This window comes from Epinephelus lanceolatus, chromosome 22 (assembly GCF_041903045.1).
Source record: "Epinephelus lanceolatus isolate andai-2023 chromosome 22, ASM4190304v1, whole genome shotgun sequence".
Lineage (NCBI taxonomy): Eukaryota > Metazoa > Chordata > Actinopteri > Perciformes > Serranidae > Epinephelus > Epinephelus lanceolatus.
In genome coordinates, this window is record NC_135755.1 from 14,157,330 (window position 1) to 14,180,417 (window position 23,088).

The 23,088-nt window shown below is 43.8% G+C and overlaps 2 protein-coding genes across 2 annotated transcripts in view; both read right to left on the reverse strand.

Annotated features, from left to right (window-relative positions):
- Nucleotides 1-10,766, reverse strand: part of acin1b (apoptotic chromatin condensation inducer 1b) — a 29,587-nt gene extending 18,821 nt beyond the window's left edge. Inside the window, exons 1-6 of the mRNA XM_033610011.2 lie at nt 10,600-10,766; nt 7,573-7,638; nt 7,245-7,356; nt 6,480-6,553; nt 4,665-6,209; nt 4,396-4,478 (exon numbers count right to left, since the gene is read on the reverse strand). Coding sequence (XP_033465902.2) covers nt 4,396-4,478; nt 4,665-6,209; nt 6,480-6,553; nt 7,245-7,356; nt 7,573-7,638; nt 10,600-10,734 — 2,015 coding nt within the window. The 5' untranslated portion in view covers nt 10,735-10,766. The remainder of the gene's footprint in view (nt 1-4,395; nt 4,479-4,664; nt 6,210-6,479; nt 6,554-7,244; nt 7,357-7,572; nt 7,639-10,599) is intronic.
- A 303-nt stretch (nt 10,767-11,069) lies between these two features.
- On the reverse strand, nt 11,070-22,960 carry efs (embryonal Fyn-associated substrate). Its single transcript, XM_033609975.2, has 8 exons — nt 22,739-22,960; nt 22,033-22,237; nt 19,885-21,201; nt 19,523-19,642; nt 17,627-18,571; nt 16,610-16,678; nt 13,925-14,182; nt 11,070-13,829 (listed from the first exon to the last, which is right to left on the reverse strand). Exons 2-8 carry the CDS (start codon nt 22,042-22,044, stop codon nt 13,644-13,646), a joined length of 2,907 nt encoding a protein of 968 aa, XP_033465866.1. The 5' UTR covers nt 22,045-22,237; nt 22,739-22,960; the 3' UTR covers nt 11,070-13,643.
- Nucleotides 22,961-23,088: the final 128 nt, after the last annotated feature.

Sequence of the window (23,088 nt, forward strand, 5' to 3'; positions counted from 1 at the left end):
TATCACACCATAAGGGTCCATTCACACTGACTGTACAGCTAACAGATGTCTGCTTTAATGATCTCCCTTGACAACAGTGAGATCATTAACAGCTACAGCCACACAAACCCAAAAATAAAAAGTCATATGTGGGCTAAGGTGCGTGTACAGTGGGGCCATAATCGAGCCAAAAAATGAGGATGTCACTGATAAATAAGAAAATGTATAATCTGAAATAATAAATGAAGGTGTATTTATTTGCTACCTGGCGTAAAAGAAAATGTTAAGGTGAAGAGGGAAGACAGTAGGGGAGAAATCACAGCCTGCTTGACTCCCATCATCACTCCATGAAATCTGAGCCCATTATTTATTAATCAATGTGCTCCTCCAATGTGAAGCTATTTTAGGAACACATCAGAGAAAGGAGACCCCCTTCCCCCCTAAAGAAAATCCTCCCTGCTCCCTCACTCGACAAAGACCCCCACCGGTGCTCCTCACATGGGCGAGCATGCAACACGCTCATAACCAGGCCACTGTGAACTGATGACATGATATTTAACAGGCAGGAGGGAGCTGGTAGCTATGCAGCATCGTAATGTACAGCCGGTGTCCCGGTAGGACACGACAGGCTGACACCGGCGGATGTATCCCCGTTGCTTTCTAGAGCAGGGGTGTAGAAGTACAACCAGCAACCAGCAGCCTTCAGTCGCCCTCTGGCTCACTCTCTTACCCGTTTTTGTTGCCTTCGGACAGCATTATGGTCGGCCTTGAAAGGGAACCCACGGGGATAAAACACAACACTCGGCCGCTAACGATCCCTCCGGTCAGGCGTGGGTTGAAATCGGGGACGCGGAATAAAAAAAACTCCGGTCGCGTTTGTTTCTGCTGCTGATTAGCCGTGCACTGCGTCGGTATCAGGGATGCAATGCATGCATGACGGCCATGTTGGCTAGCGAGACCAGTGTCAAGTCTACCAGAGTGGAAAAAAAACCTCTTCCGGTCACGGATTTTCAAAATAAAAGCGGGTAGACGCTCAAACGTGGCGCATTCCGAAGTCTAAACAAAAATAACGATTAAACAAGAAACTACAATGAGTGTTAATGTATTTTTGCTGCCAGCGTTGAAAGAAAGCAACAAGAATATGGCAGGAAAGCGACGAGGTAACGCCGAAAAGGACCCTTTTTACTGAACAGAAAAGCAGCATGTGGGGCTGCCGCATTGAGCGCCTGACAAGAAATACAACCTGCTATAATTAGGAGCGGTGAGTGGGGTGTGTATACAACCGATTCAAGTATGTCTTGGGGGCATGATGTCAGCTCTGTGGTCAATGTTTTTTAATTGGAACAGACAGTTATGATGCCTTTCCATGCTGACAAATGATAAACAATGGGAAATACACCAACACATTAGCCCAAACATAATCCATGATGAAAGTCATGACACAACTATGTAAGTAAAACTGCAAAGTTTAGGAGAAACAACCCAAATTATACGAGCTAACAAACACAATGCACATCACCTTAATTCAGTGCAGACATGATCCTTTCTCTTTTAGTATTGTACAATGCATAAATGTGATTAAACCATGACCATCTCCTGATGATCACACAACAAAAACATGTCCTCATTTAACTTGCATTAGTTGATACCCTATGTGAACAGATGGATACACTTTTAAAGATTAGGTTTCAGAGCAGGTGTGTCAAACATGTGGCCCGCAGGTCACAACGGGCCCACCAAAGGGTCCAATGTGGCCCACTGGATGACTTTGCACACCTACTATTAGGCTGAATCCAAATGTCCACAGTTCGCGTACCCAGGAGGTCTGGGAGTGCTTAGGGCTGTCCAAAGCTACAATTCATCCAGTCCACGAGGGGCCTCAAGCCAACTTTCTGCAGACTTTAATAACCCACAATTCATTGCAATACGGACGTGACGTTGAGGTGTATTTAAACTGCTGAAAAAAACTTAAGAAGGTGTAAAATAGTTATTGATAGTTAGGTCTATTAAAATGTTTCTTGAATTGTGTGGGCCAGAAATAATATTCAACCACATTATGATACAGAAATACGTTTAAGTACAGGCTGCAGAGGGACTGACAATGCATTTTATTATTGCTGCCTATCAGGCAGTGAAAAAGGCTTAAAAAAAAAGGTCCGAAAAGCAACAAAAGAAGGTCTTCTAATGTAAGTAATGCCCAATTTATTGAGTTACAGTCCTGACCTTACTTACAAACATTTCTGTATTTGAATGCATGTAGCCGATCGGGAAAAAAAAAAAAAAAAAAAAAGATTACATGGGATTTATATCTTGTTATCTGCAGGAACAGATATGAGGAACTTATATGACATATATGTGAATATGACAACAGCAATAGTTGAACATTTCCGTAGCAACGAGTAAAACAATCAAGGGCCGTCTATCAACCGCTTGCAGTCTCTGCCCTCGCAGACTTTACGTGATGACAGTAAATACGTCACACTACGTACAACTGAAGTCTGCCAGGGTTCAGTCTGCAGGTCCAGAGGGTGGACATTTGGATTCAGCCGTAATGTACTTGTGAAGACTAAGAGATGCCAGTAGCAAGTTAAATAGTGAGGAATACTTTGTGTAAAATGCTGCTTCAGAGGCTTTTCACCCTGACCAGAATACAGCTCTCAATAAACACCTCATCTGGTCATATTTAGCGATATTATTAAACATTGTGCAAGTGTGTTGTAACTCAGCAGCTTCAGTAAAAAAGAATCTATGTCAGACGCTATCAATACGGCACTGAATAAGTACATTTTTACACAAAAAGAGGGATAAAAATGGGGGTGTTATTTATAGTTTATTATGCAATGGTGTTTCTGGTCTGGCCCACTTGAGATCAAATTGGGCTGTGTGTGGCTCATGAACTAAAATGAATCTGACACCCCTGTATTACAGTGTTTGCTACATGACTGCTGTTGCAGTTTCTGAACTCTCTTGCACTTAAAATATACACTGCTTTTGTGTTCTCCTCTGACAGCCAACGTTAATATAAGCAAAGTCTGCAGGAGCATGACCACATGGCTAAAAATGTTATCACCATCCCCAATATCTAAAAAAATCCAGTGATTTAGTCCATGTTCTCCACATATTTCCAAGGTTAAAGTGCTTCCTTTGGGATTTCATCACTGCATTTAATTTGTAAGCTTCTCTACGTCACTTTTAGCAAGTTGAGATATCCAGAAGGAGGAATAGAGAAAACAGAGATAAGCTTAATTAACAGGAAAACCCTGCACATCATTGTTGCTAAATACTACAGGGAGCCACTAGAGAAATCCATGTCACATCACATTACAGAATAGAACACACAACACAAAAAGGTGTTGCATACACGGAGCAAATTACTAATGATGTTTCTTGTTTTCCTGTGTATCCACCAACTCCAGCAACATATAATTTTCAGACTTAAAGGGATACTTTGCTCATTTTCAACCAGCTTTGTATCATAACAATGTGGGTATTATGTGTAAATTAACTGTGGTCAACTTCCCTGCATCTTGCCAGCACCCAGATCTCCCTGCTCACCTCTCATCTTCGCTGGCTCATGGGCTGTTGATCAAGCTACAGACTGTACACTCTCATTGTGTATGCCCACCACCACGGACAAAAAGGTGCATCTAAAGTCTCTTAATAGTCATTTTCTCAGTCCTCAATCCGCGCTTGAACCAGGAGTTGTTCTGGCGTACCATTTTGAAGACCATCTCAAAGCTCTTATTTGTGATCTGTGGAGCGAGGATCAAGGACACGCGAGAGCAGCCTTCACCTAAGTCTTTTAATGGCCGTTCTGAGGAAACGTTTCATTTCACTAAAAAAATCTCCCTGTGTCCTCTCTCCTCTCATGGTTTCCTTGTGTCTCTTCATACCACTCCAGCGGGAGGGACTAGGACGCAAGTGAGGGAAATATGGATGCAATTTAAAAGGCTTGAGATGCACCCAGTGGGTATAGAAGTGGATCAAGAGAGAGACCTGCCCCTCTCTCTTTTCTTAAATGCAGACCAAACAAAGATCTGTGCAGTGCTGATCAAATATAAACAAATATTCTATTCCTGTATTGCCTATTTCTTGCCTTAAATGTCCTAAGAAACATATCTTAGCACACTGTTTGGGTGTAATACGAGAGTTTGTCAACAAGAAGCAGGTTCTGAGATCTTAGATGTTTTCAAAAATATATTTATGCTTAATTTTTAGTTGTGATAAAAGATTGTTTGTTACCAGCCTACCACCATTTTATTTTTCATGTGTCAAAGCAGCCAAGCTCGCATTACGTCACCCTCCAGCAGGAACATTTATTGGTCCGGTGAGGTGCAATGCATTCTGGTAGTTGCAGGTTTTTTGGCTTGTCTATTTCTCATTATGGTTAACTGTATTTTAATGATGTTTACTGACCTTTTTGGAAGGTATCGTTTCTCTGCCCCTTTACCCAGGTTAGTCTTTTTCTCATCCTCTGCTTCTCGTCCTTGGTCTGCCTTCTGTGGAATTATTCAATGTAAAAACCATGAAAGACAAACAAAGATTATTTAGATTCAAAGTGCATTTCAGTGATACACACAGGAAGGATGAAATGAAGTTAAGAAAAAAGAAACACTGGGGAATCTCTGCAGTAATATGGGACCAAAATTACTTCTTCTGACACCCACATCAGTTTGATCACTGACCTTCAGCTGCCTCGCAGGGCTGGTTTTATCTCCAGAGGAGGAGGAGGAGGAGGAGGAAGATTGTGATGAGTGTGAAGAGGAGTCTGATTTGGAGTCAGAGTCTGATGAGGAACCTGAGTCTTGGGCCTCAGTTACAGCCACCCTGCCTTTGTTGGCGGCCTCCTGTCTCTTGTCCTTCTCCTTCAGCTGTTTCTCCTCTCGTCTCCTCTCCTCATCCTGGCGTTTTCTCTCTTTCTCTTTTTCCTCTTCCTGGCGTTTTCTCTCCTTTAATTTTTCTTCTTCCAGGCGTTTTCTCTCTTTTACTTTTTCTTCTTCCAGGCGTTTTCTCTCCTTTTCGTTTTCCTGTTCCTGGCGTTTTCTCTCTTTTTCTTGCTCCTCTTTCTGACGCTGCTTCTCCTCCTCTTCCAGTCGTTTCCTCTCCTTTTCCTTCTCTTCCTCCAAGCGCTTTTTCTCTCTCTCCTGTTCTTGAAGCTTCTTCTTCTCTCTATCCTGCCTCTGTTGTTCTCTCTCTTTCTCCTCCTTCAGCCGCCTTTCTTCCTCCATCTCTCGGTTCTCTTGCAGCCTCTTCCTCTCCAGTCTTTGCAGGGGAGATTCACTAGAACTGGCACACGCAGCAGTGGAGTGTGCCGTCTCTCCCAACATATCCACAGCAGAGGTGGCCTCTGCTGCACGGAAAGCCCCCTCTGACTCCATCTTGTGTACGAGCAGAGAGAGGGGCCCCGGCCTGCGCTTCACAGGGGGCTCGGGACTGCTGGAACGAGAGCTTGAGTCAGAGTCCTGCCTCTGCATACTGGAAAGTGGGAAAGGCACCCTCGGGCCACGAGATGCCTCGGGGCCCTCGCCCTCCTGCTCGTCTGTGTCTGGTGGACTCTGTTTGGGTGTGTCAGGTAGGGGGAACAGGTCAGGGGGTGGAGAAGGAGGAGGAGTGGGGTGGCGCAGTTGCATTGGTGTGTGGTGTACCTGTGGTGGCGGGATGTGCTGTGGAGGCTGCAGCTTGCGTTTGGATCTGGCAGCTGTTAATGGGACACTGGGAGGCATCTGCTGTGGCTGGGGTGGTGCTCTGTTGCCCCTCCGTACCCCGCCAGGACCAGGCCCCCAATCATCGTCATCCTCGCTCTCATCATCACCGTCGTCATCGTCATCACTGTCCTCATGGACCTGAGCTCCCGCTGAGGCCCCAGCAGATCGGCTCAGATGGAGGACAGAATGTGCAGATCCTGGTTCGCTCGGTGCGGTGCCCTCCTTCTCCTGAGCTCGGGACACAGCAGGGGGTAGCCCCTGGCGGTCAGGCTGGCCCAGGACGCGCACTGACAGGGAGGCTACGGCGCGGGGAGGAGAGGGGGCTGGTGGCTCCTTGTGGCCTTGGTGAAAGGTGGCTCGCTGCATCCGAGCTCCTGGAGCCTCAAGGGACTCTTGAGGGTGGAGGGTGGGACCGGGGCCCATGTCAGGGCCGCATGCCATCATCCCATGAGCCACCATTGCATCTCCTCCTCCTCTATCCTCCACCCTGGTCATGGAGGGTTTGGGAGGTATGGGGCAAGGCATCTGGGCAAAAATATGGGAGAAGCAAACATTTGTTACATACATTCATTAACATGTTTTGAGACATTTCACACACACAAAGCACAGAATAATACTTTTGTTACGAAAAAGCACCACCTAGGATTTAGGTTGACAAGTATTGTACTAAAGGAATGAAAAACAAAATGTTCACAGCATTAACTGATCAGTGTGCAGCAGCTTAGTATGTCCCGTTCTGTGGGATAAATCCTTAGTTGTCCTCTTTTGACTTCTCAGTGTGTGGAGGTTACTGACCTTGTCAGAGACATAGGAAGAGCTGTCATTGTCCTCTGAGTGATCGTCGTCCTCCTCCGGCACTGCTGGGCTTTCTGTGAGAGAGTGACACGAGGCAGGGGTTAAAGGTCAGCACCAGTGTGAGGATTAATGGCACCCACACACTGGTTCCCAACCAAGAACGACTTCTGAATGAATCAGGTTGAGGAATCAATTTCTCTTAAGACTTTTTCAAATTATCTGTTATGAGAGCTTTGTATGAAGTTATGGGAGTACAAATGTTTGAACAACATAAAGTAAAAGGACCGCTGGAAGAAAAAGAGTGTGGGACAGAAAGGCACAAGGGTTTGTCCAGTTCCTTTAAAGGGTAACTACGGTGTTTTTCAACCTGGATGCTATTCTCCCATGTTTTATGTGTCTAAGTGACTCATAGGAACAAAACTTGATCCAGTATTGAGCAAAAGAGTTGGGGCATGTTTGCATCGTCGGTTTACATCCAATAAAAGTGCTCGTTTTTTTTCCACTGACAGGCTCAGATTGTTTTGTTAGATACTTATAATAACAAGCTGAGCCTATCAGTGACAAAAGCAAGAAATTTTAGTGGCTGCAAACTGACAATGCAAACATTTCCCGAGTGGCTACACTGCAGCCTGCTTCACTGCAGCCAGCTACAGCGCTCTCACTCAACACACAGGTTGAAAAATACCAGACTTACCCTTTAAATTGAGGGACAGAGACAGTGTTTCTTGTCTGACATGTGATTCTGTGCGTTTATGTGAACGTTACCGTCTGACTCTTCCTCTTGCTGGGCCTCTCTTTCCAGTCTCTGACGAAGGAGCTCCTGCTGTTTAGCCAGGTACTGTTTTATGAAGCTGTTCTGGCTCATTTCCTCACCTATCTACAACACAGTAACGTACACAGAACAGCACTTTATTAGTATCTGTGCAATGTAAATTTCACAGTTATATAAAAATGACAAGCATTTGTTAAAAACTGTTTGTAGTGAAATATTCTATGAATTTCATATCATGTTTATAACGTAGGAGTGATGCTTTTCGGCAGAATTTAAAATTCCCACACATAATTAAAATAAAATATTAAAATCTATTCTTACCTGTGAGTTGGGCTGCAGCCCACTGTGAGAGGAGGATGACTTCTGAAGATTTTCCAGCATCAGAGCCTGCGGGGAGTAAGGAAGGGAAATTATTTAAATGTTAAATACTGCATTACAAGAAAAGACATTAAAATGTTAAAACAAATGCTCCTATAATCCTAGATCAGTATTATTTTTATGTTATTTTATTGACCACTTCTGTTTATGACTCCATTATAAAACTGGTTTGAGTTGTGAAATAGCTGTTGCATAACTTTAAAATACATTTATTTGGTGGATGATTTGTGAGTGAGCTTGCTGCCTTGCTAATTTTAACCCATATCAGCAAAAGTGCATTTGTTATTTGTCTGGGCACTTGATAAGGTAAAAATCCAACTTTTGTCAAACTGGTTAGTTTAAATTTTGTCACATTTAAACAATGAACATCCGTTTGAATATTGTGCAAAAACATTTAATAAATTATAAAAGATAATCAACTATATTAATAAGAAATATGCCTACAAAAGCAGCTGCATTGTGGTGGCCATTTTCTGAAAAATCTAAACCTTTAGAGACACAATCCTCATATTTCATATTGCTTTTCACACTGTTGTGGCATTGAAATCTTGCAAAGTAGACCTACTATTTATTTCCAATGGGATGCTTCATATATAAATGGATTATCACGAGGAATCAAGAGTGTCAGTAATTTACACACACATGGAAAAACAACTACAACCTAGTAACAGTGTTTTACTACTACCCGACAGTGGCACCAATGCAGCCTCATTTACACACATTTAAAAGCCTGCTTCAGTTGTAACCTGGCCCAATGCAGGAATGTTTTGAATGCATGCAAATCACACCAAAACTTGTCTCCACCCTCCACCTACAAAGCCCAAAATTACATCCTCAAGTATCTTGTTTTGTCCACAACCTTAAGGCATTCAGTTTATGTTTATTTCATTTAGAGAGGGACAGTGCACACTAATGAACATGATCACTAAAGTCACGTAAATGTGACAGATTTAGCCATACAGGCTAATTTTCATCTGCAGACCCTGGCAGGTTGTTGGTGTAGGTGTAAATAAGAGAGAGACAAAATAATAGGGGTTGACAGATAATCGGGGCCGATATTATGAATTTTTAGGGTTATCGGTATTGGCGATTTTTTCCAGCAATATACCGATATACAGTTTTGTTTTCCTTAGCTGTGTTGTTTTACCCCTGGCGTGCTTCTCACTGCTTGCAAATACCACTCTAGGCTCTTAAAAGCAAACCTAAGACCTACCCTTTTAACCTGGCTTTTCATTGAGCTCTCCTTTATTTAATCTTATTTTATTTTATTTATTTATTTATTTTATTGCTTTTCATTTTATTTTTTAAATTTTGTATTAACGATTATTGTGTATTTATTTCTTTATTTATTTCTATTAATCTGTTTTTATTTTGCTGGCATATTCTTCAACTTCGTTACTTATTTATTCTTCACTTATTTATTTTCCTATTTATTGACAGATCTAAAATTTCGTTCTTTATTCTGAGTTTTTATCCTGCCTCTTGTGTTTCTTTGTCAGTGTTTTTACGACAGACACATATTGGTTGTAAATATCGGCTATCAGCATCTCTTTCATAATAATCAGTATTGGCTCTGAAAAAAACATATCGGTCGATCACTACAAAGTAACATACAGAAGCCCATAAGCAAAGTTAAAAACGGATTGATGTATGTCCATGAGCATAGAGCAAGCATATAACCAAAGCACATAGGCAAAAACAACAAGACATAAGCACTATTTACATGTTTACTGTTATAAAGGAGTGAGGAAACCAGAATTTTCACATTTTTCTTACTTGAAAAATACCTCAAAAGCAATTTATAAACAATCAAATTAGTTTGCAATTAATTTAAAAGCTGGCAACTTATCAATTAATCATTGCAGCTCTAGTAATTCCAGCATATTTTAGATTTTGTTTTTACATTCAATAGGGTTGCCGACTAATCTGCCGATTATTTCTTTGATTAGTCGACTAATCTTGTTATTGAAAAATGTGTTAAAATGTTGAAAAATGTCGGTCCGTTTCTCCCAAACCCCAAAATGATTTCATCTAATGTCTTGTTTCATACTCACACCAAAGGGTTTTAATTCAGAGTCATGGGAGAGTGTGTAAAGCTGCCAATATTTGAACGTAAGAAGCTGCAATAAGAGTATTTTGGGCCACTTTTATAGTACTTTTCTATGAAAATGACTCAAACCGATTAGTCGACTACTAAATAGTCACTGATTATTTTAATAGTTGATTAGTCATCAATTAGTCGAACATTCAACCACTTTCAGGCCATAAAAATAAATAATTAAAGTAGTAATTGCTTCCACACTACGACTATATTACTGCTGGAGCATTTCAGCCTTAATTTGGTGAAATAACATTTCGAAATATGACATGAGAAGCGTAAAACTTGTGAATAAAACGTTTAAAAATCGAAAATAAATGTGTATTTTTAGATGTGTGGTGACTCATAACTCAGTATTTCTAAAATCCTAGCTACGGCCCTGACAGCTTATGGACTGAATGTCCTGTGCAGAACAGCAGTAGTGTTGAAAAATAAATATACCGTGAACCACAGCTGAGTAATTCACTGGTTGTTGGAGCTCGTAAAATTGTGTTTACATGGCGAGGCGCGTCCCCGTAACCCCGATACACTCACACAGGGAGCGCGGGCACGGCCATGTACTGTACACTATGTGCGGCTTAGGCCTCGACTTGACAGGTGCACAGTTCAACTGTGAGCAACACGGTGCACTGAGAGTAGTTGCCGATTGAGTGTGAGCTCGGTCGGGGGGCAGTTTCGTTGTGCTGTCAGCTACGAATAACCGCCACCGAAAACTGTTGTTGATGTGTAATAACGTGTGCCAGGCGATTTATGTATTCCCGCTTCTGAGCCCACACACCGTTACGGCCTCTAACGTTAACCCCCAACGTCTCTCGCCTCCTACTGAACTTAGACAGACTCGACAAGCGTCCGTAACATGGCGGCAAACTTACCCCTTTCAGTCGCTTCATGAGCGTGTTTTTCTGCCCGCTCTTCGGGAGGTTTCTTTGCTCCAGGGCGGCTTTCAAATCCGCAACACGGAGCGATTGTAGAGGTTTTCCATCAAGCGTAATATCTTCGTCCGCCATTTTGCTCCCTCCGCTTGTCTAAACTCCAACAAGCGTCGCTACGGCTGCTGCTCAGCGTCACAGCTCGGCAGTTTCCGGAAGGGCTCGGCTTATCCGAATCCCATGACAGAACGGTGACAGTTGGAAAAGATGTTCAGCCAGTTTGGGCCCACAGCCACATAATATTAAGACTTTTTTAATTTAATTTATTTTATTTATTAACTATTTTTTAATTTTAAGTAGTTTTAATCGAGCATTAATTAATCTACTGAAAAAATATATATTTTTGCCCGGCAAATAACAAAATCATCTATTTTTGGACACCAATACTGCAATAAATAACCAAAACACATTCATTTAATTGCAAAAGATGTATTTGTGCATTCTGAACAGGAATACAAGACAGACATCAAATGTAGTGTTAAAAGCAAGGGGGTGTATCACTGTAGGAGACTTCTATACCTCAGCAAATACAGATAACAGACTCAAATGAGTTCACATAGTGTAAAAAAAACCCTTTCTTGTACAAAAAGAAAAACAGCCTTATCTTTGAACTGTAACTTAACATATTTTTCCCAGGGGAAAATAAAAAAAAGTCAGTTGTAAATTACCCAGTAAAATCACCCCACAGTGAAGGATGTGCATATATATATATATATATGTATATATATATATATATATATAAATTAAGCAAATTAAAGCCATGCAAAGTGGAAAGCAAATAACATAAAAACTTGACAGTAATAAATATACTACTAAAGGTTACTTGCCGATCATGCTCTCTTCATACAAACAGTATTAGAGCCTGTTTTGGCAGGCAGGTATTCATTAGGTAATACTTCAAACCTCCACAGGGTGGCACTGCAGCAGAGAGAATGTAAAAGTGACAGAAGACACAGTCGTAAAATAATGATTTAAAACTGAGTCACACAGCTGAGAAGATGATTATGCAATGCCCTGATGATACTCATACGGATCTGAGAATAAAACTTGAATATAAGTTTAAACAACATGACTGATGATACATTATATTCCAGCTTTGTGGAGCACCATTTGTAGTGTGAATGTGAGAAACATCGTGTTTGTTCAACTTCCAGTCGACTTTTTGTTCCATCACAGCTTCATATTTAACGTATGTATGAGCTGTATGTGCGTAGACCGACGCATTATATCTCAAAAGTGGTACAAGTAGACACGGTAGTGGTCAGACAGTAATACAATGGTCTGAAATGGGAAACAGGTAAGTGTTTTGTTGGATTTAAAATGCAAAATATTTCAATCACAAAGTGTGCTGTGCTTTATTTCACAGTTTTTACTAAGGCTGGGCAAAATATATCAACCAAATATTAAAGGGACAGCTCATAAGTTGGGTTGTATGCTTTGTTTTTCCATTCAACACCCCATTCTGACGGCTTCGGTTCCCCATCTATACTCTCGTCAAAGCCACAAGACTCGATTAACAAAAGCAGTAATTTTGCCTCACTGAACACGCGAGCTGCTGTTCTACTATGGTGCTTTAAAGGGCTAGTTTGGGTTTTGAAGTCCCAAATAACACGATCAAGGTAGGGGTAGACCAGCAGCTCCTGTAAACAGCTCTGCAATGGAGTCTGGCTTTGAAAATAGTGATACAGTTTCATTTCCCTGTGAGAAATCGCTGTCGGACGCTAAGGTAAAGCTGCGAGAATGTTCTCAATATAGCGTACACTTAAACTACTCCTCCACAGCAGTACATCGCTTAGCTTGCGTGTCAGACTCCAGGGTGCTTCTCCAAACTGGCAACATGCTGAGTGACATCTACTGTATGTAATACACTGACAATAACCAAGTACCTCATACAACCCAACTATCCCTTAAATATCCATCTTGATGTGATACAAGTATCATACCCAGCCTTAGTTTCGACCTGACTTTAACCGATCAAAGCAGACGTGAGTAAGCACTGTTGACTTGGACGAGCATCTTATGGGAAATGAACATGAAAAGCGAGGAAAGCCAAAGAAAGTTGAGCATGCAGTCACAACAAGACGTGTGCAGACAGGTGAGCTCGGTCGACAGGTTTGTTATCCATTGCCAGGCTATCACGTGACTGTGGGAAAGAACAGGATTAGGCAACATCTCACCCAGCTATCATTACTCACTCTCAGTCACTCAAATATGATCTCCCTCTGTCAGACAGGATTTTAATTCGTCTTCTTGAGGTGTGTGTCACTGCATGAGCGTAAACTGAACACGTGTTGAGAGATGGTTGTTGTAATCCTCCTTGAGTGGAACTGTACTTTGCTTTCTAGTGGAAATGGGTACGACACAAACACGACACGTACTTGCACAGATTAAGAATGGAAGTCGGGCCTCTTCCATTTCTTCCATATTAAGCCCAAAAACACTCGATATGCTGCCTCAGCAGCTTCAGAATGATGCTCACAAAAGGCCTTTCAGGTTAACAGTAAGAAGTAGGTCAGAACCAGGATGTAAGGCCTCCTTCTGTGCTATTTTTGGAACAAGGGGGATGGCTAAATAAATAAAGGAAGGAAGGAAAATGGCTATCATGTGAGGAAAAGAAAATATGGCCGACATAACAAAGCAAAGCTCCCAAGATAAACAGTCCACACGGATGCTCAAAGCCTTCAAGGGGGCTTCAAATATTCAATAAGTTAACACTCAAATAGACAAGTGTGCCTGGCATCAAAGCACAGAGGTCAGTATATAAACAAAAGGCAAACCAACACACACTGGGAGGACAGGAACCAACACAGTCGAAACCCAGCTCCGTAACAGCTGCAGCGAGGGTCAACACTTCAACTCCGCTTGCTTCAATCCCACTCAAACAAAAGGTGGTGAAAGAGTCTAACAACAAATAAGGCATTTCAAAGAGAGAAAATATATGTGTAGTGTAAACAAAGTTTTTTTTTTTACGCAAGTGGTACGAAATATCACGAAGATATTTCCGCCAGGCGCTGGAGCAGAGTGGAGAAGCCCGCGGCCTGCTGGGAGAGCTCGGCGACACGGTCCACCATCTCCTGGGTGGCGGATACTGACGGGTAGTTTTGTGCAGCGCCTTTTGTTGCCACGACAACTGACTTCAAGGCCTGGCAGAGTCGTCCCCCTGAGGTTGTTATCTGAAGCAGAGAAAGGAAATAAAAACTGTCATTGTCCATTAAGTTAAAAGCATGTATACTGTACTATACTATTCACACCAATCTTCTCTACGCACCTTGGCCCGGAGGTCAGCAGAGGTGAGAAGGCGGGAGAGCGTGTCCCCGATGAACACCAGCTTGTGTGCCGTCACTATGAGACTCTTCCCTCTGGCGACGAAGATGCGGGGCGGTTGGTTCCCCTGCACGCTGCTGAAGAGCACGTCGATGGCGTCTGCCAGGCAGGAGAGGTGAGCGAGGCTCTGGGAAGAGTAGAAGGACAGCAGCTCCGAGTCCTCCAGGGAGAGAGACACAGGAAGTGGAGGGGATGGAGTCAACTGTAAAAGGAAAGATGATATTAGCGTTTGAGGGACAGGGCCAAATACGTTGTTGGCAATAAGTAAGGGTTTCTACAACTTAAGGCAAGATGAAGATGAAATTTAAGACCAGCTTTTCAATAATCAAAAGTGAGGGTAAGGGACAATTTTTCCCAAATAATTATCGTAAGACAAAATTCGACTTTTTTGTCACTTGCTCAAGCACAGAACTTGGAAATACCTGGCATTTGTTGGCAGGTTTCCTTTGCAATTTTGTGTTTCTCTCTCTGCGTGTTGGATTCTACTGTCTGTGCAGTGGCAGCTAGCTAGCAGACAGTCAGTACGTTTACATGCAGCTTAAGAAAATCGAATTATCGGTGTAGTCCGACAGAAACTAGACATTTAAATGCATGTAAACAGCTTAGCCCGACTGAAATTGGACTAACCATAGCTCGACTACACCTAGATAATTCAATTGAAAGTCGAACTATTGCTGCATGTAACCACTTAGTCCGACTGGAGTTGGACTCGGCGTTCTGTGCATGCACCATTTTTTCTTTTGCGGGCTTTCACCCGGAAGAAGGAGAAGAAGGAGATGACGTAGCAGCAGAGCAGTAACTCCCGGAAAAACAAACAAACAAACACCATGGTGACCGAGATGCAAAAACCGGAACTAGTTCAATACACACTATATTAAAAAGGGCACAGCGCCGCCTATCAGAGGAGTCAAATGTACTTGGTCAGAAATTAGATCTTCTCTTCTACATGTATACTCAGACATGACGAGAAGTCCGACTTGACTGATTAGTCAAGCTATGAGCTTAGCTCGACTACTGCATTCATGTAATCATCACTATTAAGTATCATTTTCCTGATGAAATGAAGAAATTGTAAGGCTAAATGGACTTGACTTTGAGTCCCTGTAACAGCTGAGAAAGTCCAAACAAGGAGAATGAATGAGAAACATTAAATTAAATACACAACAACCATGGATGTGATTCATGCTTTCAGTCATTTTGCTGTACTGCACTTCACATAGGTTAAAAATGACATTTAAATGAGTCTTTAGTAAAGCTGCAATAATCAGTTGATTAATTGAATGGCCACAATAATTATATCAAATTTCTAAGCCAAATTGTTGCAGCTTCCAGCTTCTCAAATATGACAATTTGGTGGTTTTCACCCTTTTCTTCATCACATGTGATACGTAGCTGTCTTTGTTTGGGTTTTGGGAAATTATAACAGTAGTTTTCCACTATGTTCTAACATTTTATGGGCTAAATAGTTAATTGAGAAAATAATTCAAATATGAATCCGTAATAAAAAATAGTAATTAGCTCTAACCTCAAGCAACCATTTATCTAAAGGCTCATCCACACCAAGAACAATAATTGTAATAATAACTATAAAAAAATAAGCAATGAGTCCACATCTCAACTGTAACGACGACAACAGTGGCAAACAATATCATTGGGATCACTTTCAGAGCGATTTCATGAACAGAGACGCTGACAGCCAATCAGAATCCATCCTAATTTACTGCAGACACAGCCGGAGCGTGCAGCATGTGTCTTCTGTTTACAGAACATTATCATTCATCAGTGTGAATGCTCCACGCTGCCTTTAACTCCCGAACATCAGAGTTTCATCATGTAAACAAACATATGCAGGCCTCTGATTAATGGTGTGTAATGTTGTTAATGTAACATGTGCAGTCCTATACATAACTTAAAAGCCAGAGATTCTGACACACACACACACACACACACACGCACACACATATATATACACAGTACGTCAGCAAATGACTGAGCCTTTCTGTCTCTTATTGTCCTGCAGCTTTCGTTCTATGTGAGGCAAGATTGTTAAGATTTACAAGTGACCTCTTGTTGGTCGTCTGTGGCGCAACCAAGGAATCCAGCAAGGAGTAGAAAACATGCAGACTGAGTGATAAGAAAACATGACCTCAGTCTCAAGCGACAGAAGACGAAACTGACTCAAGAGAAAACGTAAGACAATGACTGATTGTAATTTTGCTTCTGTGTGCTGTCACAAGCCTTGATGTTGGATTCCCTGAAGAACAAAAGCCTAAACATCAGAAACACACTCTGAATCTCATGGCCTGATGGATGTGCGTGCAGATTCACAAGGAAGACATGAACAAAGGGTTAACGTGATATAAAGTCAACTGGTGTTGTGTAAACACAGTAGGTGTAGACTGAGGATGGATTTAGACGACATCGGGAGCCAAAAAGCTGCAGTGAGCTGGATTAATGAGTCACAGTGCTCATTAGTAAACAGGGCGCACTGTGAACACAGAGTGAATCAATGACTTATCTGTGCTGACTTGCTGCGTGTTTCTGTGCAACACAAATCATGTAAGAATCCTTTGGACTGTAGGAGCTAACGACTGAGTGTGTGGAGGTAAAAATAGAGGAAGGGACTCACCGTTGGCTCTGCAGTGATTTGTGTGTGTCCATTCTCACCCAGGACGTCCGGAAGTGGATCAGGTTTACCCTAGTGTGGGACGGATAGAACAGTCAGGGGTGTTTACAGACACAGCTACTGTCCATGTTTGATGTATTTAGGGCTACACAATGTGAGGAAAATATCCGATAGTGCGGTTGAATATCCCCATATTACTTGCGATAAAAAAACAGCTTAGTTCTTGACTCAGCCTTGCACAGTACTTGTGAATGTGCCATGTTCTTTGAGTTGCCTACCAAACTTGGTACTTTTAAGGGGACCGACTGAATTACGGCGGTACTACCAATTCAATTCATGTTTAATCGATCAGTGCCAAATGTTGGCACCATAGAGTGCATCTGGGTGAGAACGCGGGGCTTTGACAAGAGGCGGAAGTGCTACAAAGCACCCCAAGGCCTGGAAAACGGGCAGCAACAGAGCTAAACTGAGCCGCTAGATTCAACGTCAGACCGGAGGCAGAGCGCCACAAAGCTTGGATGTAGTAACAGACTGCCACAGTCACTTCATCAGATTGCACAATTGCATTAATTTGTTTCATCTTGTTTCATTTTATCTTAGGAAAGAACTGTGCAGTCATCAATGCCTGATGCCTCTAGTCTTTCCTGTTCTACATGTAAAGGTATATAGCTTTTTAGGTCAACCATGGTATCGGATCGATATCGGCTGATACTCAAAGCCACAGCATCGGGATCGGTATCACAACTTTAAAAGCTGGATTGGTGCATCTCTAATACAAAGTACTGAAAAAAGGTATCGTTGGGTACCAGAGCCAGATCCTAGGTACCAGAACAGGAACCCAGACCAGTATCAGTTCAAATTTGAACTGTACCCAACCTTGCCGACCAACCAACTAACAAACAGAGCAAGCTATAGAGCTAGAAATGTGAAAGTAAATGGATATATAAGTGGTCTGCAAAGATCCAGTTTTTCATGCAGATGTTGTACAACACATCCATTAATTTCATCATGAAAACTGACCTGTAGCTTGACGTATCCAACGCTGTCTCCAGTTGGTACAGGTGCGGGGATGGGAGTCAAGCCGATCCCTGCGTACTCATTGCTGGGGTCATCTTCTCCATCAACAGGGCCCACTGTGAGTGTCACAGTCGACACAGTGGGAGGCAAAGGGAAAGCAGGCTGAGGGGTCGGGGGCAGGGGCCTCTCCTGGATCCAGCTACCTTTACGTGAGCCCATGCCTCCTCCTGATGACTTCCCATCAGGCACAGGGAGCGCAGGCAATGGCCTGCGGGACAGGGAATCTTGGGAAGGCAAACGTGGTCGGCCCTGAGCCTGCAAGAGCAGGGCACTTTCTTCAAGGGAGCGCTGGACGAGCGTCAACAGCCCTTCAGATGGCGGAGCGTTGCCAATTGCGGATAACGCCGGGAGAAGGTCTGATAGACGAGCCCACGCCTGCTGAAGAGGCGGTGGTGGATCATCTGAATGACTGGCTTTCCAGGTCGACAGGATTTCAGCCAACGAGGTGGCCAGGTCCCGTGATGACAGGGTGGAGGCCGGGCAGGAGGCCGTGCTCAGCACTGAGTGGACAAGGCTGGAAAGCGTTGCTCTCCACTGCATGTCGCCCGAACCGTTACTAGAAACAGAGAGGCGGCGAGTGGAAGTGGAGGAGGATGACAAAGAGTGAGGGAGGACTTCGGAGGTCAAGGCAGGCATGTCATAGATGCCACAGTCTGGCTCAGAAGTGTCCTGATTATGACCTCCGCCGCTGGCTCGTTTCTCAGATCCAGGGACACGACAGGCCTGTCCAACCTGGCCGGCATCCTCAGCAGAGAGGCTGATGGTGGACTCTCCTGGGCCCAGAGGCACACCTGGAAGTGTAGGAACGCTGTATACGTCGTCATCAACTTCATCAGGCTGGACATCTGATGTGGACATATTCAAAGAGAGAGTGGGGACATCATAGACCTACAAGGGGGGAGAAGACAGAAGATTTTTTTAAATTGTATGTGTTGCTTATTTTATGCTTGTATTGACAGAGAATGATTTCTATGGACTGGGAAAAAATGTAAGGGGTTTCTGTGTAAATGATTATTGACGAGAGGCACCCAAGACTAAAGTTCACTTTGTGTTCAGTGTGAACACACCATTAGACTTGATTGAAACCTGTCTTGTTCATGGCTAATCAGACTGAATGGCATCACAGAGTCATCACAAAAGCAAAACGGAGTGCAGGGAGACATTTGTCCCCTTAACCAGCTGAGAGTAAAAACAATGCGTCCACATACAGTAACTGCAGGCAAGGAGGAAAAAATAATCCAACAGCTGGCAGACATTTTTAAGTAACATTAAAGGGGGAGACCACTGGGGGCAGGGTGCTGGTGGTGGTGGTATGGCCTTGGCATGGCCCTGACAGATGGGTGTGACTGAGAAAAAATAGCAGCAGCATTTGGACTGGATAGACAGGCTCCCACAGCAGAGAGAGACAGGTGTGGCCTCGCCTTAAAGGGGGGCAGGGAGACAGACCAATGGTGGAATGTGGGAAGAAATGGTGACAGGGTATTTGATAGTCATCTCTTGTTGGTGAAACGCTACACTTGTACAGACATGAACTAAACACACCAGTTTACCACAGTTCCCAGCGATTTCGTGGTCAATCATATCAACCACAAGGATTATCATTTGACTGTCAGAAAATAAAAGAGCGTAATTATAGGCACAACACGCATATATAACATGTTATATGCTCAATATTTTGTTGAGTTGTGAAGTTACAGCATTGGAAAAACTCTGATTTTTAATGTTAAACTGCTTTATTTAGTGTTTTTACCAGTTTAAAGCACCATATCCGTTTGTTTTGGAGAGGATTGCAGATAATTCAGCTCTTGGTAAAACCCTGCTGCTAAGTGGTATCTTTACCTCTGTCTCAGAGTCAGCTTGTGGTGGTACACTGCGAGGGGTGTCATAGATACCGTCATCATCACCCAGGGAGGATGGGACTGGACGCTGCCACCTGCCACTGGGAGGAGTATCATACACCTACCAAGACAACAGAAGCACAAAACCAAATTATGATTGCACGTCGGTCAAAATTTGAATAATTTTCAAACATGCTGATGAAACTCAAACGACATGCAAATCCAAACCATACACAAACTCTCGAGAACACGTTTTTGGAGTAGTTAAAGTGTGTATAAACCTATTAAATAACAATGATAATAACCTGCAACGTAACACGTTTCTAGTTTGAACAGTGTGATAAGCGGAGTAGCTCTACATACCTGGTCATCCACAGCATCTGCGTAATCCTGACTTTCTCCTTTTTTGTTCTGCATATTGTTGCTTTTTTCCAGGCCATTATTCATCTGTTCATCCTTACTCTGAGGAACTCCTCTTTGTTTGTCCTCTTCTTGCTGCAGGCCTGCATTAGTAACCTGAGCAGTGGGTTTGGGAACAGAGTTAGAATCGGCGGATGACGGTGCAGCATCTTTCCTGGTGACTCCCCTCACTGGAGGAGCTGGTGGAGGAGGTTTGCGGGCAAAATTTGGTGATCCAGGAACCCTGACCTGGCCTGCTCTGACCAGCAAAGGCGACCCGCGATGACAGGCCAGGCCGGGTTTGCCTCTGGCAACTGCAGAGTTGGGGGAAACTCCCTTGAGCAGAGGTCTGGGAGATGCTTGGACAGGGGATATGTGAGATGGATGCTGGTGAGCCAAAACTGTGGCTGAAGTCCTGTGAAGGCTTGTTCCCACAGAGGTGGGTGTTTGGTACACCCCTGGGGTGTTCTGGCTCACTTTTGGCTGAGGGGTACCGGGTGTTCCACTGGGGCCATTAGAGCAGACAGCAGTGCCCACAACTCCTCCTGTTGGGGACTGGTAAACATCATCACCTGCAAGGGGTGTGCCTTTAGGCACCAAGTAACAGTCGTCAGAGTGTCCTGCTGTTAGTGTTTCTCTAGGAACTAGATATGTAGTGTCCTCTGGTTCATCAGCTGCCCGTGGTACTCCAGTGGGGGAGAGGTACACAGACTCTGAAGCCATGAGTGGTGGTCTGGCATGCTGAGCTGCTGAAGGCATGGGACTTACTGGAGTCTGATAAAGTGTTCCTGTCGCTTCTGAGCCCCGTCCTCTCAGAGAGGGTGAGCGCGGACGCCCCGTCACCCCTAAATCCCAGTCAGGTCTGGGCCGGGTGCCAGAGCTGGAGTGGGAGCGTGGGCGCCCACCCTCGACTCTGCGGAGCTCCCCCGGCCTTGAGGCAGCTCCTCGTCCCTCGCCCACAGCTGGCGGGGAGCGATACACTCCATCTATGTCCTCTGCACTACTGCTGACAGCAGTCCGGGCCAGTGGGGGAACAGGCGACAGGTAGACGGAGTCCTCAGCAGGGTTACGTCGGGGGTCTGAGCCTGGGGGCGGGGCGGTCTGGAGGAGTCGAAGGCGGTTCGCAGGTGCAATGCCCTGTCTGCCATGTAGGGAGCAGAGCCACCAGCCTGGCCCGCCACTCTGCTCCTGTTCAAGAACCATCAGGATGTCACCCTTCCGGAAAGCCAGCTCCTCTGGGCTTTCTGCCGTGTTGTCAAACAGCGCCTTTGCCAATACCGTCTGAGAAAGAGGACAAAAACAGCAAAAATCATAAACACGGACCCTTCCCTTCAGTAACTCACACAACACACGCCAAGAACAGGTTTTAATCTACAGCCTAAATTCACACAAGCTAGTGTCTCACATCTGCTCACCACAAACAAACAAGTACATTGACGTGGCAGTGCCAAGTCAGGGGCATAAAAAGGTCGATTGTTCAGGGCTATTGAATAGAGTGTGAATACGAGTGAATAGGGAAGATCTCGTAAAATGTCCGTGCGAGAGACAGAGGGACAGGAAGAGGATGGGAGAACGCACAAAGAAAAATTTAAAGCATAAAAACGAGCATCATCACATAATTCACAGCTGTGTCAATAATCATGGAGCTGAGAGAGAGCAAGGGGCACAGTCAGGGAGGATCAATGATCAAATGGACACAAGGGCTTAATGGTAATGAGCGAGATGAGAGGGAGGGGGAGGGGATGAGAGGCACATCTGTCCCTTTGCTGTTTAGGATTTAATTGCCAACCCAAAGCCAGAGAGTCAGGCCCCCTTTCATTTTCTAAACCAACCCCCTGGGGACAGCTAGGCTCCATTGAGCCATGTGGGACCCCCTTAGAACAGTAATGGAGGCAATGAGGATCCTAATAAAATATACAGACATAGTGAGAATGTACAAAAGGTAAAAGCGTGCAAAATAGATTTTATATATATATATATATATATATATATATATATATATATATATATATATATATATATATATATATATATATTTAGTTTTGATTGCATGTGTACTCAAGAAGAAGACATGCAAATGCACATACACAAAGACACAAACACTGTACTCACAGAGACAGACATTATTGCCAAGATAACAGTTATGTCTCAGAGAGAAACTATAACTCCAGAGTCCGGATCAGTCGGGGTCGTCCATCTAGATCAGCGGTTCTTCTTATGTATATGTTGGTCGCCGGAGAGGCTCGGTGCGGAGACACAGCTGAGTCCGGGGAGGACACATCTCAAAGTCCGGGTCGTCTCCGCCTTCATAAAGATCCTGAAATCAGTGCACAAACGCTTTTTCACGACTCACTCACATTACACCGAGACTGTTTAGTCAGCCTCAACTCGTACGCTACGAGGCACATGTGAAATAAAAGGTAGGGCAGGCAGCGGCAACACCTGTCTATCATTTCCACGCCCAGTAACGTTACGTTAGAAGCAACCCGCTAAGCTAACGTTAGCTTAGCATCGTAGCTAAATAACCGGTGTGCACTCGCTATCAAATATGTGTTATAAAGTTATTTATAACTATTCAGATTAAAATGATAATTCAATTGAACAGTAGCTAGCTAATATAACATTCGCCGTGTTGTCGCGGCCTAGCTACCAACATTAGCTAGATACTGTTAGCTATGATAACGCTGGTTATCTTCATCGCCTTTCGCTGCTAACGCCAAAGTTCAGTTCAAAACAACAATGGCACCGCCGGGGGAAAACCGTTAATACGCGCACGAGCCAACATTAGCACCCAAAGTATCGTTGTTAAAATAAATACCTTGCTTTATTCTCTTATCACCCATAAACTTCGCGTCGGCGTACAGTCTCACAAACGTAAAAATCACTTCTTTTCAGGCGTGAAAATCTGAGGCCATCGGCGTTCAATCATCTTCGGCGATGACAACAACGCTATCTCCGCCTCCTTCAGGGGTTGACGCCATTCACTGATCCAGTAGCATAGCGTGCGCGTTAGCTTCAGGTTGTAGACCTATCCAACATCTGTGAAATCGCGCAGGTATCCGCAGCCGTGAACACACCACCTCTGTGATTGGCTCGGCTTTGTGTGTTGTGTTTAGGGACGTCCGGATTTTGCTGTTCATCGGAAAACTAAGCTGTAAACTGAGGAAA